This window comes from Coptis chinensis, chromosome 8, assembly GCF_015680905.1.
Source record: "Coptis chinensis isolate HL-2020 chromosome 8, ASM1568090v1, whole genome shotgun sequence".
Classification (NCBI taxonomy): Eukaryota; Viridiplantae; Streptophyta; class Magnoliopsida; order Ranunculales; family Ranunculaceae; genus Coptis; species Coptis chinensis.
Genome location: NC_141463.1, coordinates 88,118,564 through 88,142,468, shown reverse-complemented (window position 1 = coordinate 88,142,468; position 23,905 = coordinate 88,118,564). Strand labels below are relative to the sequence as shown.

Below are 23,905 nucleotides of genomic sequence, written 5' to 3'. Positions count from 1 at the left end.
AATAATAATGTATAACCCAAGAAGGAACCAAAATTCAAATCGGAACCAACTTAATTAATGTCGACTTAATTAATGTGTATGGTTCCGGATTTTCTTTAGTTCAGGATGGTAATTTTTCTGCGGTGGTTACTGAGGTTAACTTGGTGAGTAACATGACTGACTGGTGGGTAGACACTGGGGCTACCAAACACATCTGTGGCACTAAAAGTGCATTTGGGTCCTTCACTCCTCTGGGAAAAGGAGAAAGTCTGTTCATGGGTAACTCATCTGCTTTTAGAGTTGAAGGAAAAGAGACTGTTAATTTGAAGTTCACTTCTGGAAATGTTCTTAATTTGAAGGACGTTCTTTATGTTTCTGATATTAGGAAAATCTGGTTTCTCGTTCCCTTTTAAGTAAGAAGGGTTTCAAACTTGTCTTTGAGTCAGACGAATTTGTTTTCAAACCATAATTTTCAAACCAATTACTCATGGTAATTCTCTTTTCCTTCTCCAACTTCACATGAATAATTTCATCAGCCAAAGTTTTCAAACCATAATTTTCATACTTGGGCAAATTTAGTTTCAATACAGCTAAAAATCGGAGGTCCAGTTGATTAGTTACTTCTAATCCATAGCCATCCTCGAGCAATTGTGCATCACTTGCAATATCCACTCCAACAAAAGTGTTGCGAGTATGTTTAAGAAACTCTACAAGTGGCTGGGGAATATGGTTTGTTTTCTGGAGTTGGTATATGATGCAAGTTGTGCCAATGCAAAGTTGTAAAGTTGCACAGCGCACTTTGCGATCTTTATTTGTAAAGTAATCCTCAGTGTCTAGACCAACATAGACAGTGTCTCGTCTATGACAACAGTGTTTTTTAACATACCGAATCCACTCTGCCGCATTATTCCCTTTATATGTGACTGTAGTTCGGATGGTTATCCCATTGAACTCAACGAATTGCACCCTTTCTGATGGTCTAGACTCGATATTTTTTTGCTGCTGCCATGGAATGGCAAGTAGCATTAGCATCATCCACGTTTTCAGCTGGTCTGGACTCTTTTTGCTGCTTGCTTCTGACAGCTGCCATAGGTTCTGATGGGTTGAATTGGCGATGATGCTAGAGAGAGGATCGGAAGAAACAACTACTCCTTTATATATAGGAAGCTAAGAGTGGAGTATGTATAGTAGGTGCTAGCTAGGAAGTGTAGTTGCAATGACAATATACTGATGCCTCTCTTGTGGTGTGTTTATATAACATCCTTAGGAGTTGCAGAGTTGAAGATGACATTGTAGGAACTAGCTAGAATTAGGGGGGGGGGGGGGATGTGAATCTTCGACATTTCATTTGATAATACCAACTTGCCAAGAAAGTCGAAGAGTATGATTACCTTACCATATTAAAAGATTTCTCCGGGCGACGAAATATTCACATCTATTATTCAAATTACACAATTGTCGAATTTAGCACAACGTGGTAATACGCTTTCCATCTTAAGACGCTCTTGAATACTAACATTCCACAAATGAATTTTTTTGAAGAAGTTTGGTCTTTCGGGATGGAAAAATGATATGTTGATCTGTTCTTTTGATAGTTAGATAACACTTAAAGTAACATCCTTGCCTTTCTGATTAAATGTGTTCTCTACATTCAAAATGTAATCTCATGTAAGCTAAGTCACTAGTTTGAATGTGCTTATTAGCTAAGTGAAATGTATGTTATCGATCTACAACTGTGAGCAGGAACAATACACTCATGCACATATTACTCTTGCGGCGACACGGTAAGCTAAAATTGAATATCGTGTCTTGAAGCATCTGTAAAATCAAGTTAGACTCTAAAGATTGTACTGTTCATTAGAACACTAAATTTCTGCAACATGTCCAAGGCATGAAGATGGAAGTCTCACAAAAGTCAATTGCCACAAATGAAAAATCAGCTCAAATTAAGTATGTTAAAAGGCAGCTTTCACTTGAATTGACATCATTCCATCATATTCTGATTTCTAACTCTTCTATGTTGTTTTGAAGGGGGTCTAAGAGAGGTTTCACTTGGCAGTTTATCCCTTGATAAGTATCCAATGTGTATTTCATACAAAAATGCGTCGCACATTCAGTTGCAAATGCATACTCATATTTCTTGTTGTTCATTAATCATTAGGATCAACAGGTGGATATATTGCGCGCTGTTCAAAAATGTATTTAGCATACGAGGCTTTAAGTAAATCTGCAGGATACCATAAAGTAAATCAAAACTAGCTAAGATTAGCTTGATACAAGCCAAAACTACCTTCCAATCAAAAGAAGCATGTTCATCTCTGATCAGTGTGATTCTAGAGGAAGAGTTGTGAGGATTAGAATGTCTGTACTCCTAAGGTTAAAGCCAATATATGTGCGATATATAACTAACAGCTTCATGCCATTGCCCGACAAAACCGGGTAGACAACTGGATCCAGTCGGTTAGAACTGAGAACCAGAAGACCATATGTTATGCTCTGTGTTGATGCTCTATGAGTTGAATGTGAAACGCATTTTACATGGTGTTAGTTTCATGATTTTAGTAGTAACGTAGAAGTTTTATCCTTTTAGCATAGAACATTAATAATAGGGGGAATATTATGAGGAGAAATCAAAATTGTAGGAACATGAACATTAATAGGAGGTACACTATGCATAGAACTGTTTAATATCAAATCAGAACTCCAAAATAAGTTATAACTTCGTCAAGAAGCTGGCTAAATATTAACCCTTGATCAGTGAAAGCCACTTACATTCTCCCAATATAATTCAACAACCCTTTTAATTTGGCTATGGTCATGGTCGTGTGTTTTGATTTCTTATACGTTTTGGATTCAAATTATTGTTGTTTGGCAAAAGTAAGACACAATAGCAAGTAGGATGTATGATGTATCGCGACCTTAAATCATTTAACAAAGTTGCATTTATGAGTTCGAGTTATCTCCCTCAAGACCAACCGTGTCTAATACATGAAGCTCGATCATTATGACCAACCACATCCAATAATTGATTATGCCTAATTAAACCTGAAAACCCCAGAATCCCCCCATTCTGTGAAATGTACACTAGATCCCATGTCGTCACTAGTGGTCCTGGCATAAACATTCTCAATTTAGTTCAATTATATATTTCCCAGTAAAAGTTAAAAAAATTCCAAAAAAAATTATTTTACAAGAAACAAACATGAGGAAGGATTGGAATAAAAAACAAATTCAGTTAATAGTGGAAGAAAAGATAATGTGACAAAATCAAATGCCAGTCACTTTTCAAGTACCTTTTACTTAAAAAGGCAACCAAATTTCCCGGGGAAGATTCCAACTAACTCAATAGACCACTGCCCGTGACATGTCTGCAAAAGTTTTTACTATTTCGTCATTTTCGTGAATGAAGTTGTTAGCTTGTTAGAGAAGTTTGCAAGGAGAAAGTGGACCTGGTATAAAACTTACTCATATATATAATTAAAATTGAAAAACTAGCTGGATATTATTGTTTCTTCAAGAAGCGTGGTCACCAAGAAATAAGCTCAAGTTCTCTGAAGAGAAGAGAAACAAGAATATTTCAGCATTTCATGACAAGATTCAAAGACCCCATTTCTCAAGTCCATCAACCAAGTGATCGGATGCAACAAGAACATAATATCAAGGTATGCTCTCATCCCCTCAGTTTGTAATTGAGTTTTCTTTCTTCTTGAATATGAACACTATAGAGAAACCCCATTTCTTTAGTTCATATTGAACTTCATTATATCCATGTTAATTAACATCATTCCATCTATCATGTACATTTCTTTAATGATTGATTTTCAAGTCTTTAAATTTGGGGATTTTCAATTTTAATTTGCATGGCAATTGGCAAAAGTTTTATTGATATTTTGTTGTCTTGATAAACTTGATGTTTTGCTGTTCTGTAGATGGAAGGGCCCACAACTCAAATGGAATCAACGGCTGGAAAGTTATCTAGTAAAATTTTTGTACTACTCTTCTACATACACCTTCTCTTACTTTCAATCTTAATCACATTCCTCACTATACGTGGCATCATCTCAGCCACTGATTCCCACCGTAACAAACTTCTTCTTCACTGGTATTTACCACTTCTCAGTTCATCAATAATTGCTGCTCTTATCGCCTTTTTATGCCAAGTGTCAGTACGTAAAACACCAACAAGAACCTTGAGACACGCATTTTGGATCAGCCCATTGCTAACCTGTGGCGCTGGTGTACTGTTCCTTTCTATTGGTACAGCCGGAGGTTTTGTTGCTGCAGCATTTTTTCTCATTTTCGCACTCATTCAATCACTTTATGGATGTTGGGTGGTGCCCAGATTTTATCATGCAACCCGGATCCTCTCAGTGTCTCTATCTGCACCCACTTCAAATGCTACAAAGTTGCTCACTATATCACTTGTTATAGGGGCAATTCACAACTCCTTATCAGTATCCGGTTTAGGTGGTGTTGTCCAAGCCCATACCCGGTTCGACCCGCTTTTCATAGTTGTGATCCTATTGAGTATTGCATGGACAATGCATGTGATTAGGAATACTTTACATGTGGCAATCTCACGACCCGTGTTCATGTATTTCACGCGTGTGACGGATGTTGACACAAGTGTGGTTTTTGATCACACAGTGAGGCGATCTATGGGTAGCATTTGCGTTGGGTCAATTGTCGCACCGGTATTTGAAGTTATTCGGGGATTGGCTAGAGTTATGAGTTCAATTGCTGGTGATACGGATGAGTTCATGTTCTCATGTGCGAGTTGTTATGCGGGTCTTGCTGATAGGCTTGTGGCGTATGGAAACCGGTGGGGATTTGTGCATATGGGTGTGTATGGTAAAGGATTTCTACATGCATCTGCTGATACATGGGAAATGTTTGAGCGTACTGGGATGAAATCGTTGATTGACTTGGATCTCACCGGGTCATTTTGCTTCCTGTGTGGAGTTGCTGGAGGATCACTTTGTACACTTGTGGCTGGGTCCTGGACCCTTGCTGTGGAGAAAGACTATGCAACCATTGTCTCTGTCTATGCCTTCCTAAGTGGCTACTTCATGGTGAGTCTCTTGGGCCCAATTTAAGCTAGTCCAACCTGCTCAACCCAACCTTTAGTTAGTTTGCGCAAGATGTTTTGTAATTTATAGCCCAGTCGTACTCATGCTAATCAGATTATTATCATGGCTGGAAATGCAGGTTAGGATTGCAATGTCGTGGCCTCAAGCATGTGTATCCGCCTACCATGTTGCCTATGCAGAAAATCCACAGAGTCGACACTTTGATTCAACCGTCCCCAGCCGCATTCAAGAGCTGCAGAGATCTCAAGTTTGATTCGACAGTTTTGGGATTCAATTATTCAAAGGTTGCACTGTGGCGCCGCCTATACATTGCGCAATAGTTAGCTAGTTCATTTTTGTTCTGATCATGTAAAATGTGTTTTAGTATATTGATCGTGCAACATAAACACATAGGGTGATAGGGATATACTACTGACTGTATGACTTCGTATTTGAAAGTTACTATATATACAAGAGTGAAAAGATGGGATACAAGCAATTTTCAGTTTTTTACAACAGTGAAATGCATGGCTTTCTTCTCGTATACAGTAGTATAGTACTAGTATCTTTCAGAAGAATACTGCGTTAATTCTTCTCAACGCGAATGTTACTCTAACTGGTTTTGTAAAATTAAGTCTGAGGACAGTTTCATAATAATGACATAAATGCTCTTCTAAAACTTAAAAAATACATAGACTAGTTTGATACGTGCAATAAAAACTCAGATCTTCATCAACTGCTTATGTCTTTTATTTTTGGTCGAACGCTGAATTGGAGGTGCGATTGATCGTCGTCGTTTCCAGATGTACATAACAAGATGGTAAGCAAACGGATATAACCATTATGATTTTAATTTTTTATATACCAGCAATATATCATAAACATATTTCAGAAAATCAAGGAATCCGAGATATCGGTATTTAAAAATGTGGGCCCACAAGTAATAGTGATTGGAGTAGCCAATAAGAAAAGAGGTGAAACAAAACATTTGGATAAACAAGAAAAATAGTGAGTGGGTCCACTCTGATCATCCTCAACACTGAAAAAACAGAAAAAACAGACCTAAAAAACGAAAACCCTAACATTGAATGATAATAACTTCACTCATTATTGTTGTTCTACAAAATGGGAGCTAGTCGGAAATTACAAGGAGAGATTGACCGAGTGCTGAAGAAAGTTCAGGAGGGTGTTGACGTGTTCGATAGTATTTGGAACAAGGTTTGTGTTTTAAGTTATTGTTTATTTATTTATTTATATATTGTTTGATTTTGATGGGGTTTTTGTGTGAAGGTTTATGATACGGATAATGCGAATCAGAAAGAGAAATTTGAAGCGGATTTGAAGAAGGAGATTAAGAAGCTTCAGAGATATAGAGATCAGATTAAGACATGGATACAATCAAGTGAAATCAAGGATAAAAAGGTCTTTTTTTTTAAAAACATTTTCTTCTTTGTAGTTTAAATAGAGGAGGGGTTGTGCTAGAAGGTGGTTAAGTAGAATGCAGATTGAAATGGAGAGGAACAAGTAGGGGTTCCATTTATGTTCATTGGAGGAAATAATAGTTTGGGTTTTACTGCCCAAAGAGAGGAGTAATGTTGTTTAGTTACTAAGTGTCATTAATCGATACGAGAAGAAGTTGTCATTTATTTTTTATTATATTAAAAAGGCTACACCCAAACCGATACATACATCTCATTGATTTGCATTACAATGTTTCTTATCATAAATGCATCAAAACTGACCTCTCTCATGATAGAAATCATAAACATCCAGTTCCATACAATGCCTTTGATGGCATAACACATCATCGGACACCCTGACAATTTTTTCAAACCAAAAACACTAAAGTACCCAACAACAAGCATGTATGTCAACCATTGATAGAAGTGTAAACTGATTGTGGTCATTTGCTCAACTGTCTGTAAACTCTGTGCTTATGTGGCATCCTTTCTCTTCGCATATTATGTAACCTCGTGTTCTATTGCATCATTATGTAACTTTTATTAGTTTTGTACCACAGGTTAACTATCCACCAGTTGAAGGTTATGTATTTGTTTTTTAACTGGCTAACTTGACCAAATGAAGCTTATGTGTTGATGATATTACAATTGTGGAATTCATTGTTCAGGGGTTAACATTTGTATTTTTGGTATATGTTGAAATAGGTTAGTGCGTCTTATGAGCAGGCTCTGGTCGATGCTCGGAAGCTAATCGAGCGTGAAATGGAAAGATTTAAAGTCTGTGAAAAGGAGACGAAAACAAAAGCCTTTTCGAAAGAAGGGTTAGGTCAACAACCGAAAACAGTAAGTGCTGTTCAACCTCTTTTCATGTCATGGTTGCAGAAAGTAGACAAAGGATGCAAGCTGCTGATAGAAGGTTGTCTATTGTAGTCTGTCAATTGGAATTAGCTGACTGAAATATTTTGTTTTAACTGGATCCATAGTAATATCTGTTTTCAGTGAAAGCAGACATCTATTTATCAAAGACTCGGAGTAATCATATTTTACTTATTCTTCAGGATTAACATGTGATTACTCCGGGGATTTTACAATGGTCAACTTATCTTCTCATGGTTTCCCCACTTTCTCTAATGCCAAGATCTCATTCTTTTAATTTTTATTTTTTCTGATAGTCTGGAAGACTGGAACTACTAATCCTTTTTATCTAGTTTTCATTGTTTGAAACTTTTTCTATTAATGAATTATCTTTCTTAGTTCATATGATAGAGGTCACGAGAACGTCGATTGAAAATAGTAAATGTATTATTAAAAGTGCATAATGAGGCCTGAGACATACCATTTGAGGCGTTTGTGTTTAGGTGGGAGTCCATTATGAGCTGATTGAAGTTGCTTTTTGTATTTTGTTTTATATTTTTTCTTTATCTCTTCTTATGGTACTGTATTGTAGGATATCTCATCCTATTGTATCCTTGTTTTCACATATATTAATGAAACTAGACTTTTTTGATAGAAAATAAATAGTGATTGTATTTTGATTTAAGTTTTGCAGAAGTTGGTGCTTATATTTATTATTTTTATTTTCCGTGATAGGATCCGAGAGAGAAGGCGAAATCAGAGACAAGGGATTGGTTGAATAATGTGGTATGAGATTTATCTCTTTGCTTGCTCAGTTTGCACTTTCACTATGAAATGTGATGTAACATGTAAACTTTTTGGTTTATTTTTGAAGTCTTTCCAACTGAATTAATTGATCTTGCTTCACAACAAGATTATGTGCTCATTTTGTGTGAGGATATGCATGTAATAGCAAGTGTAAATTTGGCTGGACTAGTTGAGTAGTTTTTTTTTTTCTTCTGGTTTCTTTACTTCTTTGTTATTTTATTTTATTTTGGTTTTGCAATACATATGTTTATGTGTGAATGTGCGATTGCGCATGCGAGTGTGATTGGGTTTATGGACATAGTCATTTTGATCAAAGGTTTGGTGGCTCAATGTGCTTTGATTTGGGAGGAGTGGAGGGATATACTCCTTTTGGTAGTTTTGTGTTTAGATGGGACTCTTTTGGGGTGCTGTCATGCGGACACTTGATGTTCCCCGTTACTTTTTGTGCTTTTTGTGTTGGTTGTTTTTCTTTTTCCTTTTTCTCTTGATGTATATAGGATACCTCAATCTTAAACTTTTCATATTATCAATATAATCATAGTTTTCAATATCGTACGTTATATGATACGTGTCACAATATTGTATAAAATATCTTATGTATCACATGATACGGATGGCGTATCATACGATACAATACGTGATACATCTTGTATCAGGTGGCTAGAGCTAAGCCTTTCTTAGTCAGATCTAGTGAGGAGCCTGAGTTGAAGGCTGCAGAAGTTGCTGTGGACCTCATGATTGACCTTCACTTGGAGAATGTCCTGTTTGAAGGGGATGCGAAGAGTGTGAACAACATGTTTTCAGAACGGGAGAATCAGGGGACTCCTTGGATCTGGACCCCTATCATAAATAGTTTTAAGATCCAGAACACATGATATAAAAGATGGAAATGGAATGGTATTGGAAACCTCTTTTCCCAACATATATAATGAGTCATTTATCTTTTCCTTCTTTTTTCTAAGCTTTGAAAGCCATCTTAGGTTTTACTTTTAATAAATAACAAGCCTAGTCCAAACCAATATTTAGTTACTCAATCAAGAGCAGGTTTAACCCTTTATGTATAATATTAATTTGGGCCCAGTGGTTGCAAATGATGGCATCTTTTACCGTACATTTATTGTATTGTACATGATAAAACTCTGTTTGTTTGTTTGTTTGTTTGTTTGTTTGTTTTTGCGGATGAAACTTAAAATACACATGCACAACCACACACAATTTTATAAAAATATAGTTTGAGCGTAGCATACGATACATGATACAATCTGATACTCGATAAGCCAAAAGTGAAAAATGATATTATGATATGATATACGATTTGATAATTATGAATATAATACAAATAATTATTCCGAGCAATAAAAATAAACTCTTACTTATTGAATTGTAATGAACTAGTGGTTTAAGTGTGATTTAAACGGTTATTAAGACTTGCCTTTCGATTATGGCCTTACATTGTTATTGTAGTTCGTCTTATTGTTCACTGTTGCGTTATATGGCATGTTGAATTCATAGTTATCAGTTTATATGGTTTCATTATTTGGTATTCTGAACTCGTACTTAGCGCATCCAAAATCCCAACTTAATTTATGCATCAAATATAACCATCTTTGGGATTCTGACTGACATGCGTCTGACACTGAGTTGTGTGTTTATACAACAAGAGGGGGTCCCGAACATTTCAGACTGGAAATTGTTAGTGTTTTGTCAATGGCACATGGGAACTGAAATTGCTAGGTTGGCTTCAACTGTTGAGATTATTACACCCCATTTCTAGGCGTGTTCTATCCCTGGGCCTCCTCTTTGTTAACATAAAAGTCTGATTTCTCTACAAGTTTGAGTTTCTGGAGTAATTGGCGTTTTGACATCATCCTCATCAAGATTTGAGAAAATACATATCTCAAAGACCTGATGGTTTGACTTGACTGACAGGGTGGGTGTGTATGGGAAGAATAGTTTGTGTACACACATTATTTTCTGTCATCTAGTAAAATTACGAATGTGGCTGATACATTGCATACCCACCCAAGAACACATACATTTGAAGACCCTTGTTTTGTGCTCTAAAGTTGCTTTCACTTGGACCATGTAGTTTAAACATGATTTTCACATGCCACTCTTACAGACTTAGACCTATCATCTGTGCTTTAATAGGTGTCAGAGCTAGAGTCCGAAGTTGACTCCTTTGAAGCTGAGATTGAAGGACTCTCCGTAAAGAAAGGAAAGACAAGGCCACCTAGACTGGTAAGAGAGATGGAAGACCATTTCCTTACTAATACTGTATCCATCATTTTTATCGTGTTTATATTGTTGGGTATCCATTTGTATTGATGAATATACTTTTATTTACAGACACATTTGGAGACATCCATTGCTTTCGCACAAAGCTCACATAATGAAGTTAGAGCTGATTTTAAGATTGTTAGATAATGATGAGTTGAGTCCGAGCAGGTTAATGATGTCAGAGATTTCCTAGAAGACTATGTTGAGCAATCAAGTAAGCATACCTAATTATTTCTCTTCCTTTATTGGTTTAACTAACTGATTAGTTTTTCCTGTGTTATCGACACTGAAGTGTTTAAATTCTGCTCTTTCCCCAATAAAGTTGCTGACCTACACTTTTCTTTTTGGTTTTAGTTATTGCTTGATTTACATTTCTCTGTCTTGAATTTCTTTTGCCAGGATGATTTTGATGAATTTAGTGATGTTGACGAGCTCTATAGTTCTTTACCATTAGACAAGGTGGAATCGCTTGAGGATCTTGTTACAATTGGTCCTCCTAGTCTTGTTAAGGTGAATGCTCCTTTGGCCATTTATCACACTTTCAATAACTGGCAATGTTATTCGTTTAATGAGTGCTTTGTATTCATATGATGGATTGATCTTTGTATATCCTTTATATCACAAATTCACACACGCTATGACGGCACATATGTTTCATATATGTTACTGGACTATTGATTGCATGAACTATTGGCCCAGTTCTTAATGGATGTCAAGGAAAAATTCAATGGCGAATACGCTTTATTCTCCTCAATTTGAATTTTTCTGTGAGTCAGTTAAGATGCCGGCGTTAAATGAATATTAATACTAGGTATTATGTTTAATCGTTATCATTATTTTTCTCATGCGGATCAAAGATTGCTAGGTTTATTTCGCTTTACGGAATAGCTTGGTTCTATGAAATCTAGAATCCAAGACTTTTTGTTTGACTGAGATTAATTAGTTGTGTAGTTTGTAGGTTGGGCTGTGATGACTTTGTTGGGGGTGCTATAATTTAACTACAATACATGTTAGTTTGTGTTTTAATATAGCGTGCCACTTCCTTCCTTAGCATCTTGAAAGGAGAATGGCTGTGGGTGCTTTTTCGAGACGTGGGGCCAATAATGATTGGGCTAAGGGGTCTTGGTCTTATTCGTGCCTAAGTTCCATTTACATGCCTTGATAACACCTCCATTTACCTTGAGTAATATTTATGATATTCTTAATGGTAGTTTTGCACCTATTAAAAATGAAGTAATACTTGTACCAGTAAAACACTAAACATTAATTCTGGATCAAATTCTGTCTATACAATTAGGGAATATCTATCACTTGTGCAAAATGATACTACCAAGGAGGAAGAAAAGTCTGATTGATTGAGAAGTTGTTAATAGAAGTGTAATTTTTGACACATTCTAAAGCAGTTTTATAAGCTGCATGACGGGTAAGATATGTACATTAGCAGACATTTAAAGTTACAATTACAAGTTAAAAGATGAAATTGTAACACCCACCATCATGTGAAGTCTAAGCTTTAAGATGAATTCATGGAATAGTATAAGCAAAGAGCTTAACAGGTAAGATACAGACAAAAGCAAAGATTTAAGCTGGTTCGACTATCAAATATTGAGGTCACTACGTTCAAAATGTTGAAGCACACTAAATTCCTTGGCCTTCCTTTGTACCCTAGTCTAATACTAAAGGAGTATATATAGACTGACTAGCCTTCAATTGAAAGAATAGTACATGCATGTGTGTTCGAAAAGCTAAAGAAGGAAAAAGTATAAGTTATGGGATTTCCTCAAGTAAAATTTGTTCAGTATGTTGTTCAAAAAACCAAATAGTAAAGGAGAACACTGTTTCCTTCTGCAGGTTGGTTTAAACAATACTCTAAATATAGTCTTCCATTCTTTTTGATTATGTCCAAGTGAAGGTCCTGTTTTTTCATAATACACCCATAATAGGATCTGATTTGAGAAAAAGGACCGTTCTAAACTACGGTGTTAAAGGTATTATTGACTGCTTTTTATACATATGCTACATAATTTGATTGCGGAAGTTTTTATTAACAACAGGGTGTAGGAGCAGCAAGTGCAGTTTTAAGTTTAAAAAGCTCTATTGCAGCTTCACCGATTCAAACACAGGTATATACTCCTTCAGTTCTAGACCAGTTTATTTATTGATTTTATTCTCTTCTGTTATAGACAACATCACTGTTTGTTGTTTAACAGGGTAATTCAACTCCAGAACAAGTGGAAGAAGCAGATTCACAGGATAGTAATTCAGAGATTCCTCTAAGAACCCCAACTTCTAAGAATGGTGTACTGAGTACATCAGTGTCATCCACAATGGCTGGAAATCCTGCTCCCGTTGTTCCTGTTAACACGCCAGCGTGTTCTTTAGCTGGTGGATCAGCAGCATCAGCAATTCCTTCAGGTTCAGGATCTGTTCGGGGTGTCCCAGATAACTCGACTGCTGCTGTTGTTTCAACTCCAATTAATATACCTGGTGCGGCAAAGGAGGAAGAGATCAGGCGCTCATCTCCTTCACTTGCTGAATCTGGATTAGGAAGAGGAGTGAGTAGGAGTGCTGTGGTTGGAGGTATATCCAGCCTATCATTGAACAGTGTTCCTTTAAGTTCTGGGAGTGGAGTTCCGAGCCCCAGTTCCCTTGGACCAGTTCCTGCCGTGGCTGACTTGGCAAAAAGAAGCAATTCGGCGGTTGATGAAAGGATTGGAAGTGGTGGAATTGGGCAACCACTGGCATCCCCTCTGAGTAATAGAGTTCTATTGCCACAGATTTCCAAGTCTAGCGAAGCAACAAATTCCACTGATTCAAACAGTGTTGGTGAGCCAGCAGCTGTTTTAGGTGGAAGAGCCTTTTCCCCTTCTATGGTTCCTGGTGTACAATGGAGGCCTCAAGGCGGAAACTCTTTCCAGAATCCAAATGAAGCAGTAGGTTACTTATGTTACTTATAAGCTTTATTTCATTGGTTCAAGTGTTCAAGTGATTAATGAACAGTGGCTTGTCTGAATTAACTGTAGATTGTTTGGTGGCATTTGAACTTCATATTAAAATATTGTCAATTGGAAGTTAGATTATGCATCTTTGGCATCTGAACCGTTTTATAGAATTTTGCACTATCTAAAGCATTATAAGACCCTGGTTAATACGTAGTAATAGGATGTATTATCTAATTGAACTATTTGTCGTCTCCATGCCTTTGATTTATTTGAATTCATTTTAGTTGTTGATGTGTTCTTTGATTTTTTAAAATCATCGGTTAACAATTAAACTAGGAATCTATTAAATTTGATTAGGTTATTGTGATTTGAAAGCTTTTTCGTGATGCAAAAAAAAAAAACAAAAAAAATGCTTTACATGATGCATGTGTTGTAATATTTTACAGGGTCAGTTACGTGGAAGAACTGAGATTACACCTGATCAAAGGGAGAAATTTCTACAGCGGCTCCAACAGGTCCAGCAAAACCATAGTAATAACATCCTTGGAGTATCTCATCTAGAACGAGCAAAGCAGTTATCCACACAACAACAAAACTCACTTTTACAGCAGGTACTTTTTCCCTCTAGTCCATACAGTGTTGTTATGTACTAATGTCAGGCCATTCTTATACATGCTCTTTGGTCCATACAGATGAATATTTTTCCTTGGTTCATTGTATTTGATTGCTTGAGATCAACACATGGTTTCTGTTTTAGATGTGAGAAAGTGCTTGTCCTATTGTGGTAGAAAACCATTAGGATAGTTGTGAATGTGTTAGGCTGTAAAGTTGCTCCTTTTAAAAATTGTACAATTTAGTACTGGAATATTGGTTCGGCTCCCGGTTCAAATTTTCAACTGAATAATAGTGGATGGATCTTTGTCATATGCATGATACAGATCAACTCAAATTTTCAAGTGGAAAGTCAAATCGGTTTACCCCATTATTCTTTCAGCAGAAACCCTAAATAGGAAGAAGGGAAAGAAAGCCCGAAGAATACCACTAGAAAGTGTAGTTGATTGCCTGGAGTAACAAGAAAGGGATGAAGCTTCTTGTATTACGTTGTGGTCGAAAAATGAGATCCCTTTTCTGTCTTGAAAGGGATTATCCGTGGACCAATACCTTTGGTTCTTCCTTAGGGTTCTCTTTCGTCAATTTCCATGGTTGGAAAATGAAAGAAGAGAGAGACCGTCTTGTTAAAAAGGATTTTAAAAACGAACAATATACTACTGAATGTTTTGTTTACCTTGATAGGAAAGAACCGTTTGTAAGCTTGTAAGGGTTTTTGGTGGAATTAAAGAAGCCTTTCAAAAGCGAATGTTCAGTCAAGTGAGTTTAATGTGGATGCAATGGATTCTTATGGATTTTTTAAAGCACAGGAATCTTGATTTTTGGGAATTACTATATTTTCTTTCAATAACAGCTCTGTTAAAGAAAATTATGTATAGTTATTTGACACTGGTACCAAGTATAAGACACGGCGAAGTACCAAATATTGAGGTATATAACCTTCAATATGTCCGTGTGTTGTATGCGACATATAAACATATCTGTCTATTCAACACGGATTGTTTTCGAAAAGATAGTGTCGATGTTACTTGGGCCAAATTGTTATGTTTGAATTATGAGTAATTTCCTATTTTGAAGGGTCAGGAGAAATATCTCCTCATATAGGAGTTATGATCAGCATGATCAGTTTGATAAACAAAGAAAGTTAGTGGCATTGTGATCATCATCTTACTTATAGACTTTATGCTATCTGTTTTTTATGATTGTGTGGGATCACGACACTCCTAATACCTCCTATTTTTTGTTTTCAAGTATTTTTCCGTTATTTATTTACTTTTTTGCTTTTGATAGTTAGAACTCCCTTTCCCCTGTAGCCCTTTGTTATTATTATATTTTTGTTAAATTAAATTACCGTGGTTATCTATGTTTTTATTTGTTTATGCATATTTACTCTTGATATCTTAATTACTTTGTATTTGGTTCGTCCGTGTGACCTTACAGCTTTGGTCAACCAATTTTTATTTTTGTTGTCAGGGCTTTTCGTCCCTCATATCTAACTCTTAATGTTGGCCTTTCTAATCATATCTGAACGAGCTTTTTATGGACGTGTGCAGTTCAATGCTCAAAGCTCGTCTTTATCTCCTCAAGCTGGACTTGGACTTGGAGTTCAATCATCAGGTTTGAATAGTGTTACATCTGCCTCTCTCCAGCAGCCAAGTTCTATCCATCAACAATCTACTCAGCATTCCTTAATTTCTACTGGACCAAAAGATTCAGGTACTTTAAACGTGGGTGTATCTGTTATGCAAACAGGAAATTGTGCTGTTAAAAATTGCAAATGTAAATGATTATTGATTATATACACATTTTGATTTGTCAATGATGCAGACATTAGCCATGTGAACGTTGAGGACCAGCATCAGCAGCAAAATCAATCTGAAGATTCAAGCGTGGAACCTGTGATGAGTTCTGGGCTTAACAAGAATGTTCTGACGGAGGATGATCTAAAGACTGCATATGCTGTTGATAAACCTGTAAGTGTGTTTGTTTTCTATTCCATGAAGAGTGTTTAATTTTGAAATACATACTGCTGTTGTTGGCGAGCACTGTTATTTGTTGTTTTTCCAAAATTATTTATTTTCAACTGAAAGTGTAAATAAGTGCATGAAGTGATCAAGAGAGGGAGATCCTGTTGAACTCATATATGCCATTAGATGTTCTAGAGGAGACCAGAAAAAGAATCATCTAAGTAAAGATATGATATAGGACTTTCCTACATCACTGTTTCCCCTTAGCACAAACGAAAATTCTGTTGGTGTTTTTAGTGTTGTTACTCATCAGATTGGGGTGGATTTGGATAATTATTTTCTAAAGAAGAAGGAATAGGATTTACAAGTGCAAACATTCATATCAATTGGATGAGATTCGGTTGAAGCATTTAACTGGGAACCTTTCCCAGTGAACTATCAGCTCGCGCAGGCTCTAGCTTGGTTCTTGGGTTGAGCTTGGGACTCAAGCCTCAACAAAAATAACATAAAAGAGAACGTGGAAAAATGTGGTTTGATGATGGAAATTTATGATTTCTAATAGAATGAGGTGTTTTGATGCTCAAAACATAACCTCATAGGGAGTTTTTAATCTTTAAAGATGATTGGTAAAATTTTCTATATATTGATTCTAAAACAATGAAATAATGAATTACCAGATTATCCGGTCTTTTTTTCACACAAGCACCCCAAGGCCCAAGTTCCCTAAATTACAAATACCTACTCATCTCACAATTCCATGCCAAGTTACTTAATCTGTAAAGAAGTTACAAGGGGTTAAGTAGGCATAGACTGGCTACGTCGACATACCGAAATGACATAGGCAATCCAAAAACGGACTTGCACATTGCTCTAAGGGCTTATTTTTGGTAGATATTACCTCCCTACCATGGATAGTATCTCCACAAAAAATCAGCTTAAAATTCTGGACCGTCTGATAAATATCAAACTTGAGCTCAACTTTTGGTAGGGTTAGACATGTTCAAAGGAACTGATTGGTGATCTCCAATGTTGAGGAGATCACATCTCCAAAAGATCAGCTCTTAGTTCATTGCGTAGATAGGTAGGATTGCGTATGTCATTTCTGTCTGTCGATGTAGCCATCTATATGGGGCAGGCTACCTTGACAGCTTATTTTGATATCCTATTTTGACAGATGTGCAAAGCTGTTGGATTTCACAGAATCGAATGGACAGATCTTACTCTCTAATAAGAAGGGTAAATAAAAGGGCAAAAACGTCATTTGCTGTTTTTAGTATCCGAACTACCCATTTCTAGTCTTTCTCATTCTTCCTGCTCTGGAGGCGATGGATAGAACAAGTACAGTAAATAACTGAAACTCCCCATACTCAACAATGGATCGAAGCCGTCGATTAGAAGAACTGAAGTCGAAGAAAAATTTCATCTTGAATCTCAATACCCATCTCTTTCTTGCATGTAGTTCATGTTTTGTTACCCATTTCATCTTGAATCTCAATACCCATATCTTTCTTGCATCTTGAATGCACTAGTTAAGCTGTTTTGATCTATATCCCATTTCCTTGAAATTTCATGTTTTTGAAATATACCCATTACTAATTGGGTGTGGATTAATGTCCACAGAAATAAAGTTGGGGTTGTCAACTAACTAATGCATATGATCCGAACTAGAACTCAAGGAACAATGCTTAATAAAGTGTCATTATGAAGTTATCAAGGACAGTACAACTATCTGACAATCTAGCTAGGAAGCTTGAATTTAATAACAATAAACGTGATAGCATGAACATTACTTCAAACCCATTATCTGCGAAATTGTTCAAGTTTGTCTGTTAATGGACTATTTAGCCTACATGAGTGTCAAACCAGACCCTTTAAGCTTTTCTCCAGCAAGTAACCTTGTCCAAGCAAATCATGGAGTCTCCAACACCCTTTGTCAAAGAAATTCTTATACAAGTGAAACAAATCTCTTAGGGCTGTTTGCTTATTTCCCACGCTACTAGGGCTAGAGAGAGAGAGAGATTTCTTTCTAAAGATGACAATAATTTTTATGTAGGCCAGAGGTTTCCAAATGAGTTGATATATATAAACTTGCAAGGCTTAAGCCTCATGACGCTGAATGCCTAAACTCATAAAAGGCATAAGGCGTGTGTTGAAGCTTAAGCCTCAGTGTGTTTTTTAAACAGTAAAATTTTATTATAGCTAGTAAAAAGAGAAAAGTTTTGGGAGAAAAGAGAGTATATCTTAATTAGTTCCGGCCTTCTCTCATAGTTTTTATATATGAAAAATAGTCGGATTACAATATGTAAAACACCAAATCTAATGTCCCACTTCGAACTCTAATATAAAGCTTGTGTTTTTCCGTCTGAAAGTTCTACCCAAGTTGCTAGCTAAACATGTTTCCTAAACAATTTACTCACTCTTTCTTCATGGCCTGCATATGTATTTTGGTAAAAAATTTAAAACTTATTTCCTACCAGTTTTTCCTTGTGTTTTCCTTTTGTTTCCCACGTCAAGAAAGTATTTCCTAGAGGCAATGGCACCTTAGAGATGAGTTTTACCTTTCTACACTGCGTAGAAGGGACTCTGACATGGCAAGATGTGTCACTTTTTAACGTGGTCTGCTGATTTAAGGCCCATGTAAAATCTTGTTGGTCCTTTGAAGCACATCACATCAGCTAAAGATCTGACTCGGATGTTTTTACATGAGAGGCATCGGCTCTGTCCCGTGTGCTTGTTTTAGAGGACTGTCAAAAAATTTGACGGACCTGGGGTTTCGTTGATGTCTGTGCATTATTGTTACATGACTGCTCTGCTGCAGATGCCAGGATGTGTTATGTTTTTACACGAAACTCATGTTGTGCTCCAACTGAAGTAGTCAATCCATATATTGCACATTCCTGGTTTCCCTGAAATTATTATTTTTTCCACATCACAGTTTTCTGTTCTATTTCCGTTTTTTGTTTGCTTGATAGTTTCTTTGTTTGTCTATATATATTAAGATTCTGTATCTTCTGTATCTTTAGCAAAATATTGTTTTGTGGTAGGCTGGATTATCAGGCCCTTTGACAGAAACTTCCCAGATGCCAAGAGATATTGATCTCTCTCCAGGACAACCTTTACAACAAAGTCAGCCTTCAGCAAATTTGGGTGTTATTGGTCGAAGAAGTGTTCCAGACCTTGGTGCCATTGGTGATAACATCACCGGATCTACCTCCGCAGGAGTACACGATCAAATGTACAATCTACAGATGCTTGAAGCTGCTTATTACAAGCTTCCTCAACCGAAAGACTCAGAGCGTGCCAAAAGCTATATTCCAGTATGTAGTTTACTGGTTAATCCTTATTTAAGTTGACTTGAATCCATATTGCTGATCCTGTGATTTTTCTGCATCATTTACAGAGACATCCTGTTGCAACACCTTCAAGTTATCCTCAAATTCAGTTACCACTGATCGATAATCCTGCCTTTTGGGAAAAACTTGGTATGGAAAGTTGGGGAACTGATACGCTGTTCTTTGCGTTTTACTATCAGCAGGTACTGTTATGACCATACTTAACTGTATTTCTTATTTCAGAATGCACGTTTGTTGATTCAATAATTTATACTTGCTAATATGTTTGCAGAATACTTACCAGCAATATTTGGCTGCAAGAGAGTTGAAAAAGCAGTCATGGAGATACCACAGGAAATATAATACATGGTTCCAGCGACATGAAGAGCCCAAAGTCACCAATGATGAATATGAACAAGGGACATATGTATACTTTGATTTCCATTCTACCAATGATGATTCACAGCAAGGATGGTAAGTTGTATTCTTTAGCTTGTTTACTTGAATTCATTGTTAGGTTTTGTCATGCTATATTAGATCAAGGCCTTCGTAATACATAACTCCAACATGATGTGTCTGACACAACCCGTAATCAGTGATGTTAAAATTGTAAAATACACCACAGATTGAGTTGACAGGACAAAGATTTGAATCGCAGGGATGAGTCGGCTGTTTGTAAAATCGGTTTGAAATCGTGATCTGAATTATAGAACACTTAGGAATCGGTATGAATCGGAAGGAATCACGCTATACGCATTTCTTATCTTTTAATATCTTTCTCAATTTGTTTTTTGAAAGCAATCAAGTAAGAGGATGATGAGTTGATTCAGAGTTTCGAACTGTGCTTCTCCTTCGGTTGAACAAATTCTTGTTTTCTCTTTCCCTTTTGAACTGATTTCTGCTTCTTCCATTGCGGCTGCTCTTACACGTCCATTTAGGGTTTCTAATAAGGAAAACTTATTAGAACTCCAATATGGGCTGGCCGCCGGCCTTGTTTATTATAATTCAGGCCCAAAAGCTGGACTGTATTAAAAAAAGTATAACTTGGCCCATTGTGTTTATAAAACTGAGCTGTCTTATTTTAAATAGTACTTAGACACGTTCTATATGGTTTAGTGTGAAAATGGTAGCTGTGCATCTATAGCATCCATTCTTGTGATGGACTAATGGGTAAACTGAGCTGGTGCATTAACATACCTATTGAATTGGCTCTTTTTTTTTATCAATAATGAGTTGGCTCTTGTTTGCTTTAAGGCGCGATTAAAATTGAACTTCAGTCCATTTTCGTTCTAATATTTTGGATTTATCCTGGTTGAGCCTGAGTCCACCCCATGTCACGATATAAGTTACATTACACGGATATGAAGAGTCGGACATGGTGAATTTTCAAAAATTGAGGTATATCACATACAATATGTGTCCGACAAAGACACATGGATACGTATCCGACACGGATTATTTTCAATATATGGCGTGTCCATGTAACTTAGGTTACGATCTATTCGCTGTTGCAAAGGGCTAGACTATTAAGCGACTGCTGTCTTGAAAGCTTGCTAGTTAGTCATTTGGTTGCTGGTCCTGGTGTCCTTTCGATTCTTAGTAGCTAAACATTGGGCTCAGATTAATTGTCAAAGTTTTGTAAATTCTGTGGTCTTATCCATATATAGTTGACATCTTTCTTCTTTTGTCCTTTGGAACATCTGCAAGTCAGTAAAATTAATGTTGTTCTGTTACCAAATTTGCTTTATTTCTTCTTCTTCTTCTCCTCCTTTTATTTAATAATATATTATTATTATTATTTTATATTTTGATATCTTATATTATTTTAAATTAGATAATAATATACCCCTGCTGCTGCAACTACAGGGTCCAAAGAATCAAGACCGAGTTCACTTTTGAATACAGCTATCTCGAAGATGAACTGGTTGTCTAGATTATGTGAAGAAGACTGAAAGATCCTTGACTCAGTTTGTCAACTTCTAGGTAACTCACAGCTTTTCTAGTTTACTTCATTTTTTTTTGGAACACAAGTAAGACTGCAGACCTGATACATAGTACAGATATATCATATATGTGCCAGTGGTAGATGTATTTGTGAATGGATTTGTATCTTGGGACTCAAATGGTCTACTCAAAAGCACACCTCCGAGATCCCTTCGAGTGTTAATATCTGCCACTGCTAATATTATGAGTTATCTTGTGCATGGACACATTTTTTTCATCGTTATTTGGACACACTCATTATGTGCTTTTGAGTGTTTGCACTTCTCCCAAGATTGGTTATGTTTGCATTGGGGTGTCTTTCTATTGTATCTGTGAAACGTCGTCTTGTTTGATAGTAATTGATGCCCCTTAAATGTGATTTAAAAAAATAAAATAAAAATGTCTATTGCTTTTGCTGCTTCTGTTACCTGCTGACCAAAATTTGTGTCGAACTAAATCCAGAACACATTTTACTTTTCAACAAAGCAAAAGTGCAAAACAAATTATAACATATTATTTGCGTATCCACAAAATTGTTTGCCTTTTTTATTAATTAAAAATTTTAATTCATCATTGAGAGGTGTTCGTCCTTTTCTCTTTGTGCACATCAATGCTATGGAATTGGTATAAATTATTTTAAATAGTTTGACATGCATTTAAAACTGGGTTATCAAATTGCTGATGATGGTGATGCATGCTTATGTTCATGAACAGGATGTTCTTGGGTGAAGACTTGGGAAGCAGAAACTCTAACCACATGGACATCTTCCCTTTTACTGTAGTAGCGTTCTTAAATGTCTTTACTTAAATGAACAACTTCATTAAAAATAGAATTATGCTTTTTTGTTCTCAATTATATTTTTAGCTGATTTTCCAACCCAATTAGGGATTATTTTTTTCTATAGTATATTATTTTTTTGAAAACTCCTTCACACACACACACACACACACACACACACGTACTATCAGCATGTTTGCCGCAGCAATTTGATAAATTTCCTGGTGGCCTTTAGATTTCTCCAATTTGACAGACACCTACAGATTATGCTTGACTCGTACTTGGAAAAGATAGCAGGTAGATCAGTGGGAGACAACTCTTCTATAGATTGAGACTGCAGAGATATTATACATTTGTCTGTACTTCTTTAGAACTTTTCTAAGGTAGAGTCTGGATTCCAAGTGTTACCACGATTCCGATCCAACCAAAACGGATGCAATTCCAGTCGAAACTGCATAGTTAGATCTGTAATGGTTACCTTTTTGGTGGGATTTTGGTTGTGGAAAGACCTATTAAGTTCGTGAATCATCCCCAATATTAGTTGTAGTGAGATCTTGAAACACCCCTTGCACTGGCAAGTTTTGCTTAGACAGATTTTGAAGGAGTGAAGATGGAGTATTCTTAAGTTATGCCCCGTTAGTTTTACAAGAGTTGGTAAATTCTTCTTTATGATCTCTAGTGGGTTCCAATGCCGTGAAACACCTTGTAAGAACATTTGAGAGCTTGCGCCACAAATTAAGTAAAACTATTTATCAGAAATTCAGTGTACTGTTTCTCTGCTGCCCACGGTTCCACGAATGGAAGAGCATTAGAGCACTAACTTTGGATCTGTTTGTTTGCCTCGAAATTTGTCCATTAATTTTGAGCGTATATGGATGTAAAATAGGAATGTTTCAATATGTTGATAGGTGTTTGTACCTCCAAAAATGATGTGAATAAGTTTAAAATCTTCCAAGAGGTGTTTAGTCTTTATACCACGTTCGAATTGTCCGACAGTTGATATATCAAATAAACAATGTGATGGTTATGCTCTTCAGAAGGATGATCACTTTACTAAATTCAAAATTTCTGACCCTGCTATGGAAGATCGATGATTGCAATATAGTCAGCCCAAAAGTGTTTATTTATTGGAATTTTAGAACGAGCTTAATTCTAATATGATGGTCTCCCTGATTCCAACATCATATACACTAAGAAGCGCAACGTACTCCATACTGTTTGTCTAACACGTTTTTGTCTCCCATCAATACGGTTTGTTTGTGAAATTTTCTGGAAAGGTTAATTCAACATGATCATTTAGACATCACCTGAGCTTTATATATTAAAAACATATTTCGATGCGATATTCGATTTCTTGGGCTTAATGATCTCCACGTGGTGATCTCCATCTCCACCACATGGAAATCAAACTCTCCCAAATAATGTGAACTAAAATCAGTGTCCTTTCTTATGTGTAATTTTGCCTAATTTTGAACCCTCGTTGAATACGTTTGAGCGTGTAGACCTTCGATAGTTATTTTGAACCAGATCTTCTCCGCCCGGGTGGAAAAGTTAAGCTTTCACACCTTATTTTTATAAATGGACACCTGTCCACTTATTTCACACCCAAAGCGAAAATCACTACAAATTAAGAAGATTCCGTGAGTGGGTATATAAAACCAACCGGGAGAAACTCTCTAGGACAGACCAGGGGAGAAAGTAACTCGTAAAGGCATTTTTTTTTTTGTTTTTGGAATCAAAACTTTGAAAAACGGTCGGATAGATAGAAAAGTCATATATTTTCGAATAAATTGGCAATAATATCTTTGACATCGGATCGGAAAATTAAAAATCCGATCCAATTT

General features: G+C 36.3%; 3 protein-coding genes across 3 annotated transcripts; 2 read left to right on the top strand and 1 right to left on the bottom strand.

Moving 5' to 3' along the window:
* Positions 1 to 360: 360 nt before the first annotated feature.
* LOC147483969 (uncharacterized) lies at positions 361 to 1,005 on the bottom strand. The gene has a single exon (XM_086579684.1). The coding sequence runs from the start codon at positions 1,003 to 1,005 to the stop codon at positions 361 to 363; it is 645 nt and encodes a 214-aa protein (XP_086435810.1).
* Positions 1,006 to 3,496: 2,491 nt separating this feature from the next.
* LOC147483968 (protein PNS1-like) lies at positions 3,497 to 5,540 on the top strand. The gene is made up of 3 exons (XM_086580054.1): positions 3,497 to 3,641; positions 3,909 to 5,051; positions 5,188 to 5,540. Exons 1-3 carry the CDS (start codon positions 3,567 to 3,569, stop codon positions 5,320 to 5,322), a joined length of 1,353 nt encoding a protein of 450 aa, XP_086436180.1. The 5' UTR covers positions 3,497 to 3,566; the 3' UTR covers positions 5,323 to 5,540.
* Positions 5,541 to 6,056: 516 nt separating this feature from the next.
* On the top strand, positions 6,057 to 22,165 carry LOC147483967 (uncharacterized). Its single transcript, XM_086576850.1, is given in 19 exon segments — positions 6,057 to 6,266; positions 6,339 to 6,470; positions 7,214 to 7,351; positions 8,099 to 8,149; positions 10,322 to 10,411; positions 10,520 to 10,540; positions 10,542 to 10,611; positions 10,614 to 10,662; positions 10,846 to 10,960; positions 12,505 to 12,573; positions 12,661 to 13,383; positions 13,839 to 14,003; positions 15,555 to 15,717; positions 15,829 to 15,974; positions 19,013 to 19,285; positions 19,369 to 19,503; positions 19,593 to 19,774; positions 21,167 to 21,283; positions 21,998 to 22,165. Coding segments are annotated over 18 exon segments (2,682 nt in total). The 5' UTR covers positions 6,057 to 6,173; the 3' UTR covers positions 21,234 to 21,283; positions 21,998 to 22,165.
* Positions 22,166 to 23,905: the final 1,740 nt, after the last annotated feature.

Bases quoted from the DNA above. Each gene is read 5' to 3' on its own strand.
- LOC147483969 (XM_086579684.1), bottom strand. From the start codon at position 1,005: ATGCTACTTGCCATTCCATGGCAGCAGCAAAAAAATATCGAGTCTAGA.
- LOC147483968 (XM_086580054.1), top strand. From the start codon at position 3,567: ATGACAAGATTCAAAGACCCCATTTCTCAAGTCCATCAACCAAGTGAT. The intron at 3,642-3,908 runs GTATGCTCTCAT...GCTGTTCTGTAG, and splicing joins AACAAGAACATAATATCAAG to ATGGAAGGGCCCACAACTCA. The intron at 5,052-5,187 runs GTGAGTCTCTTG...CTGGAAATGCAG, and splicing joins TCCTAAGTGGCTACTTCATG to GTTAGGATTGCAATGTCGTG.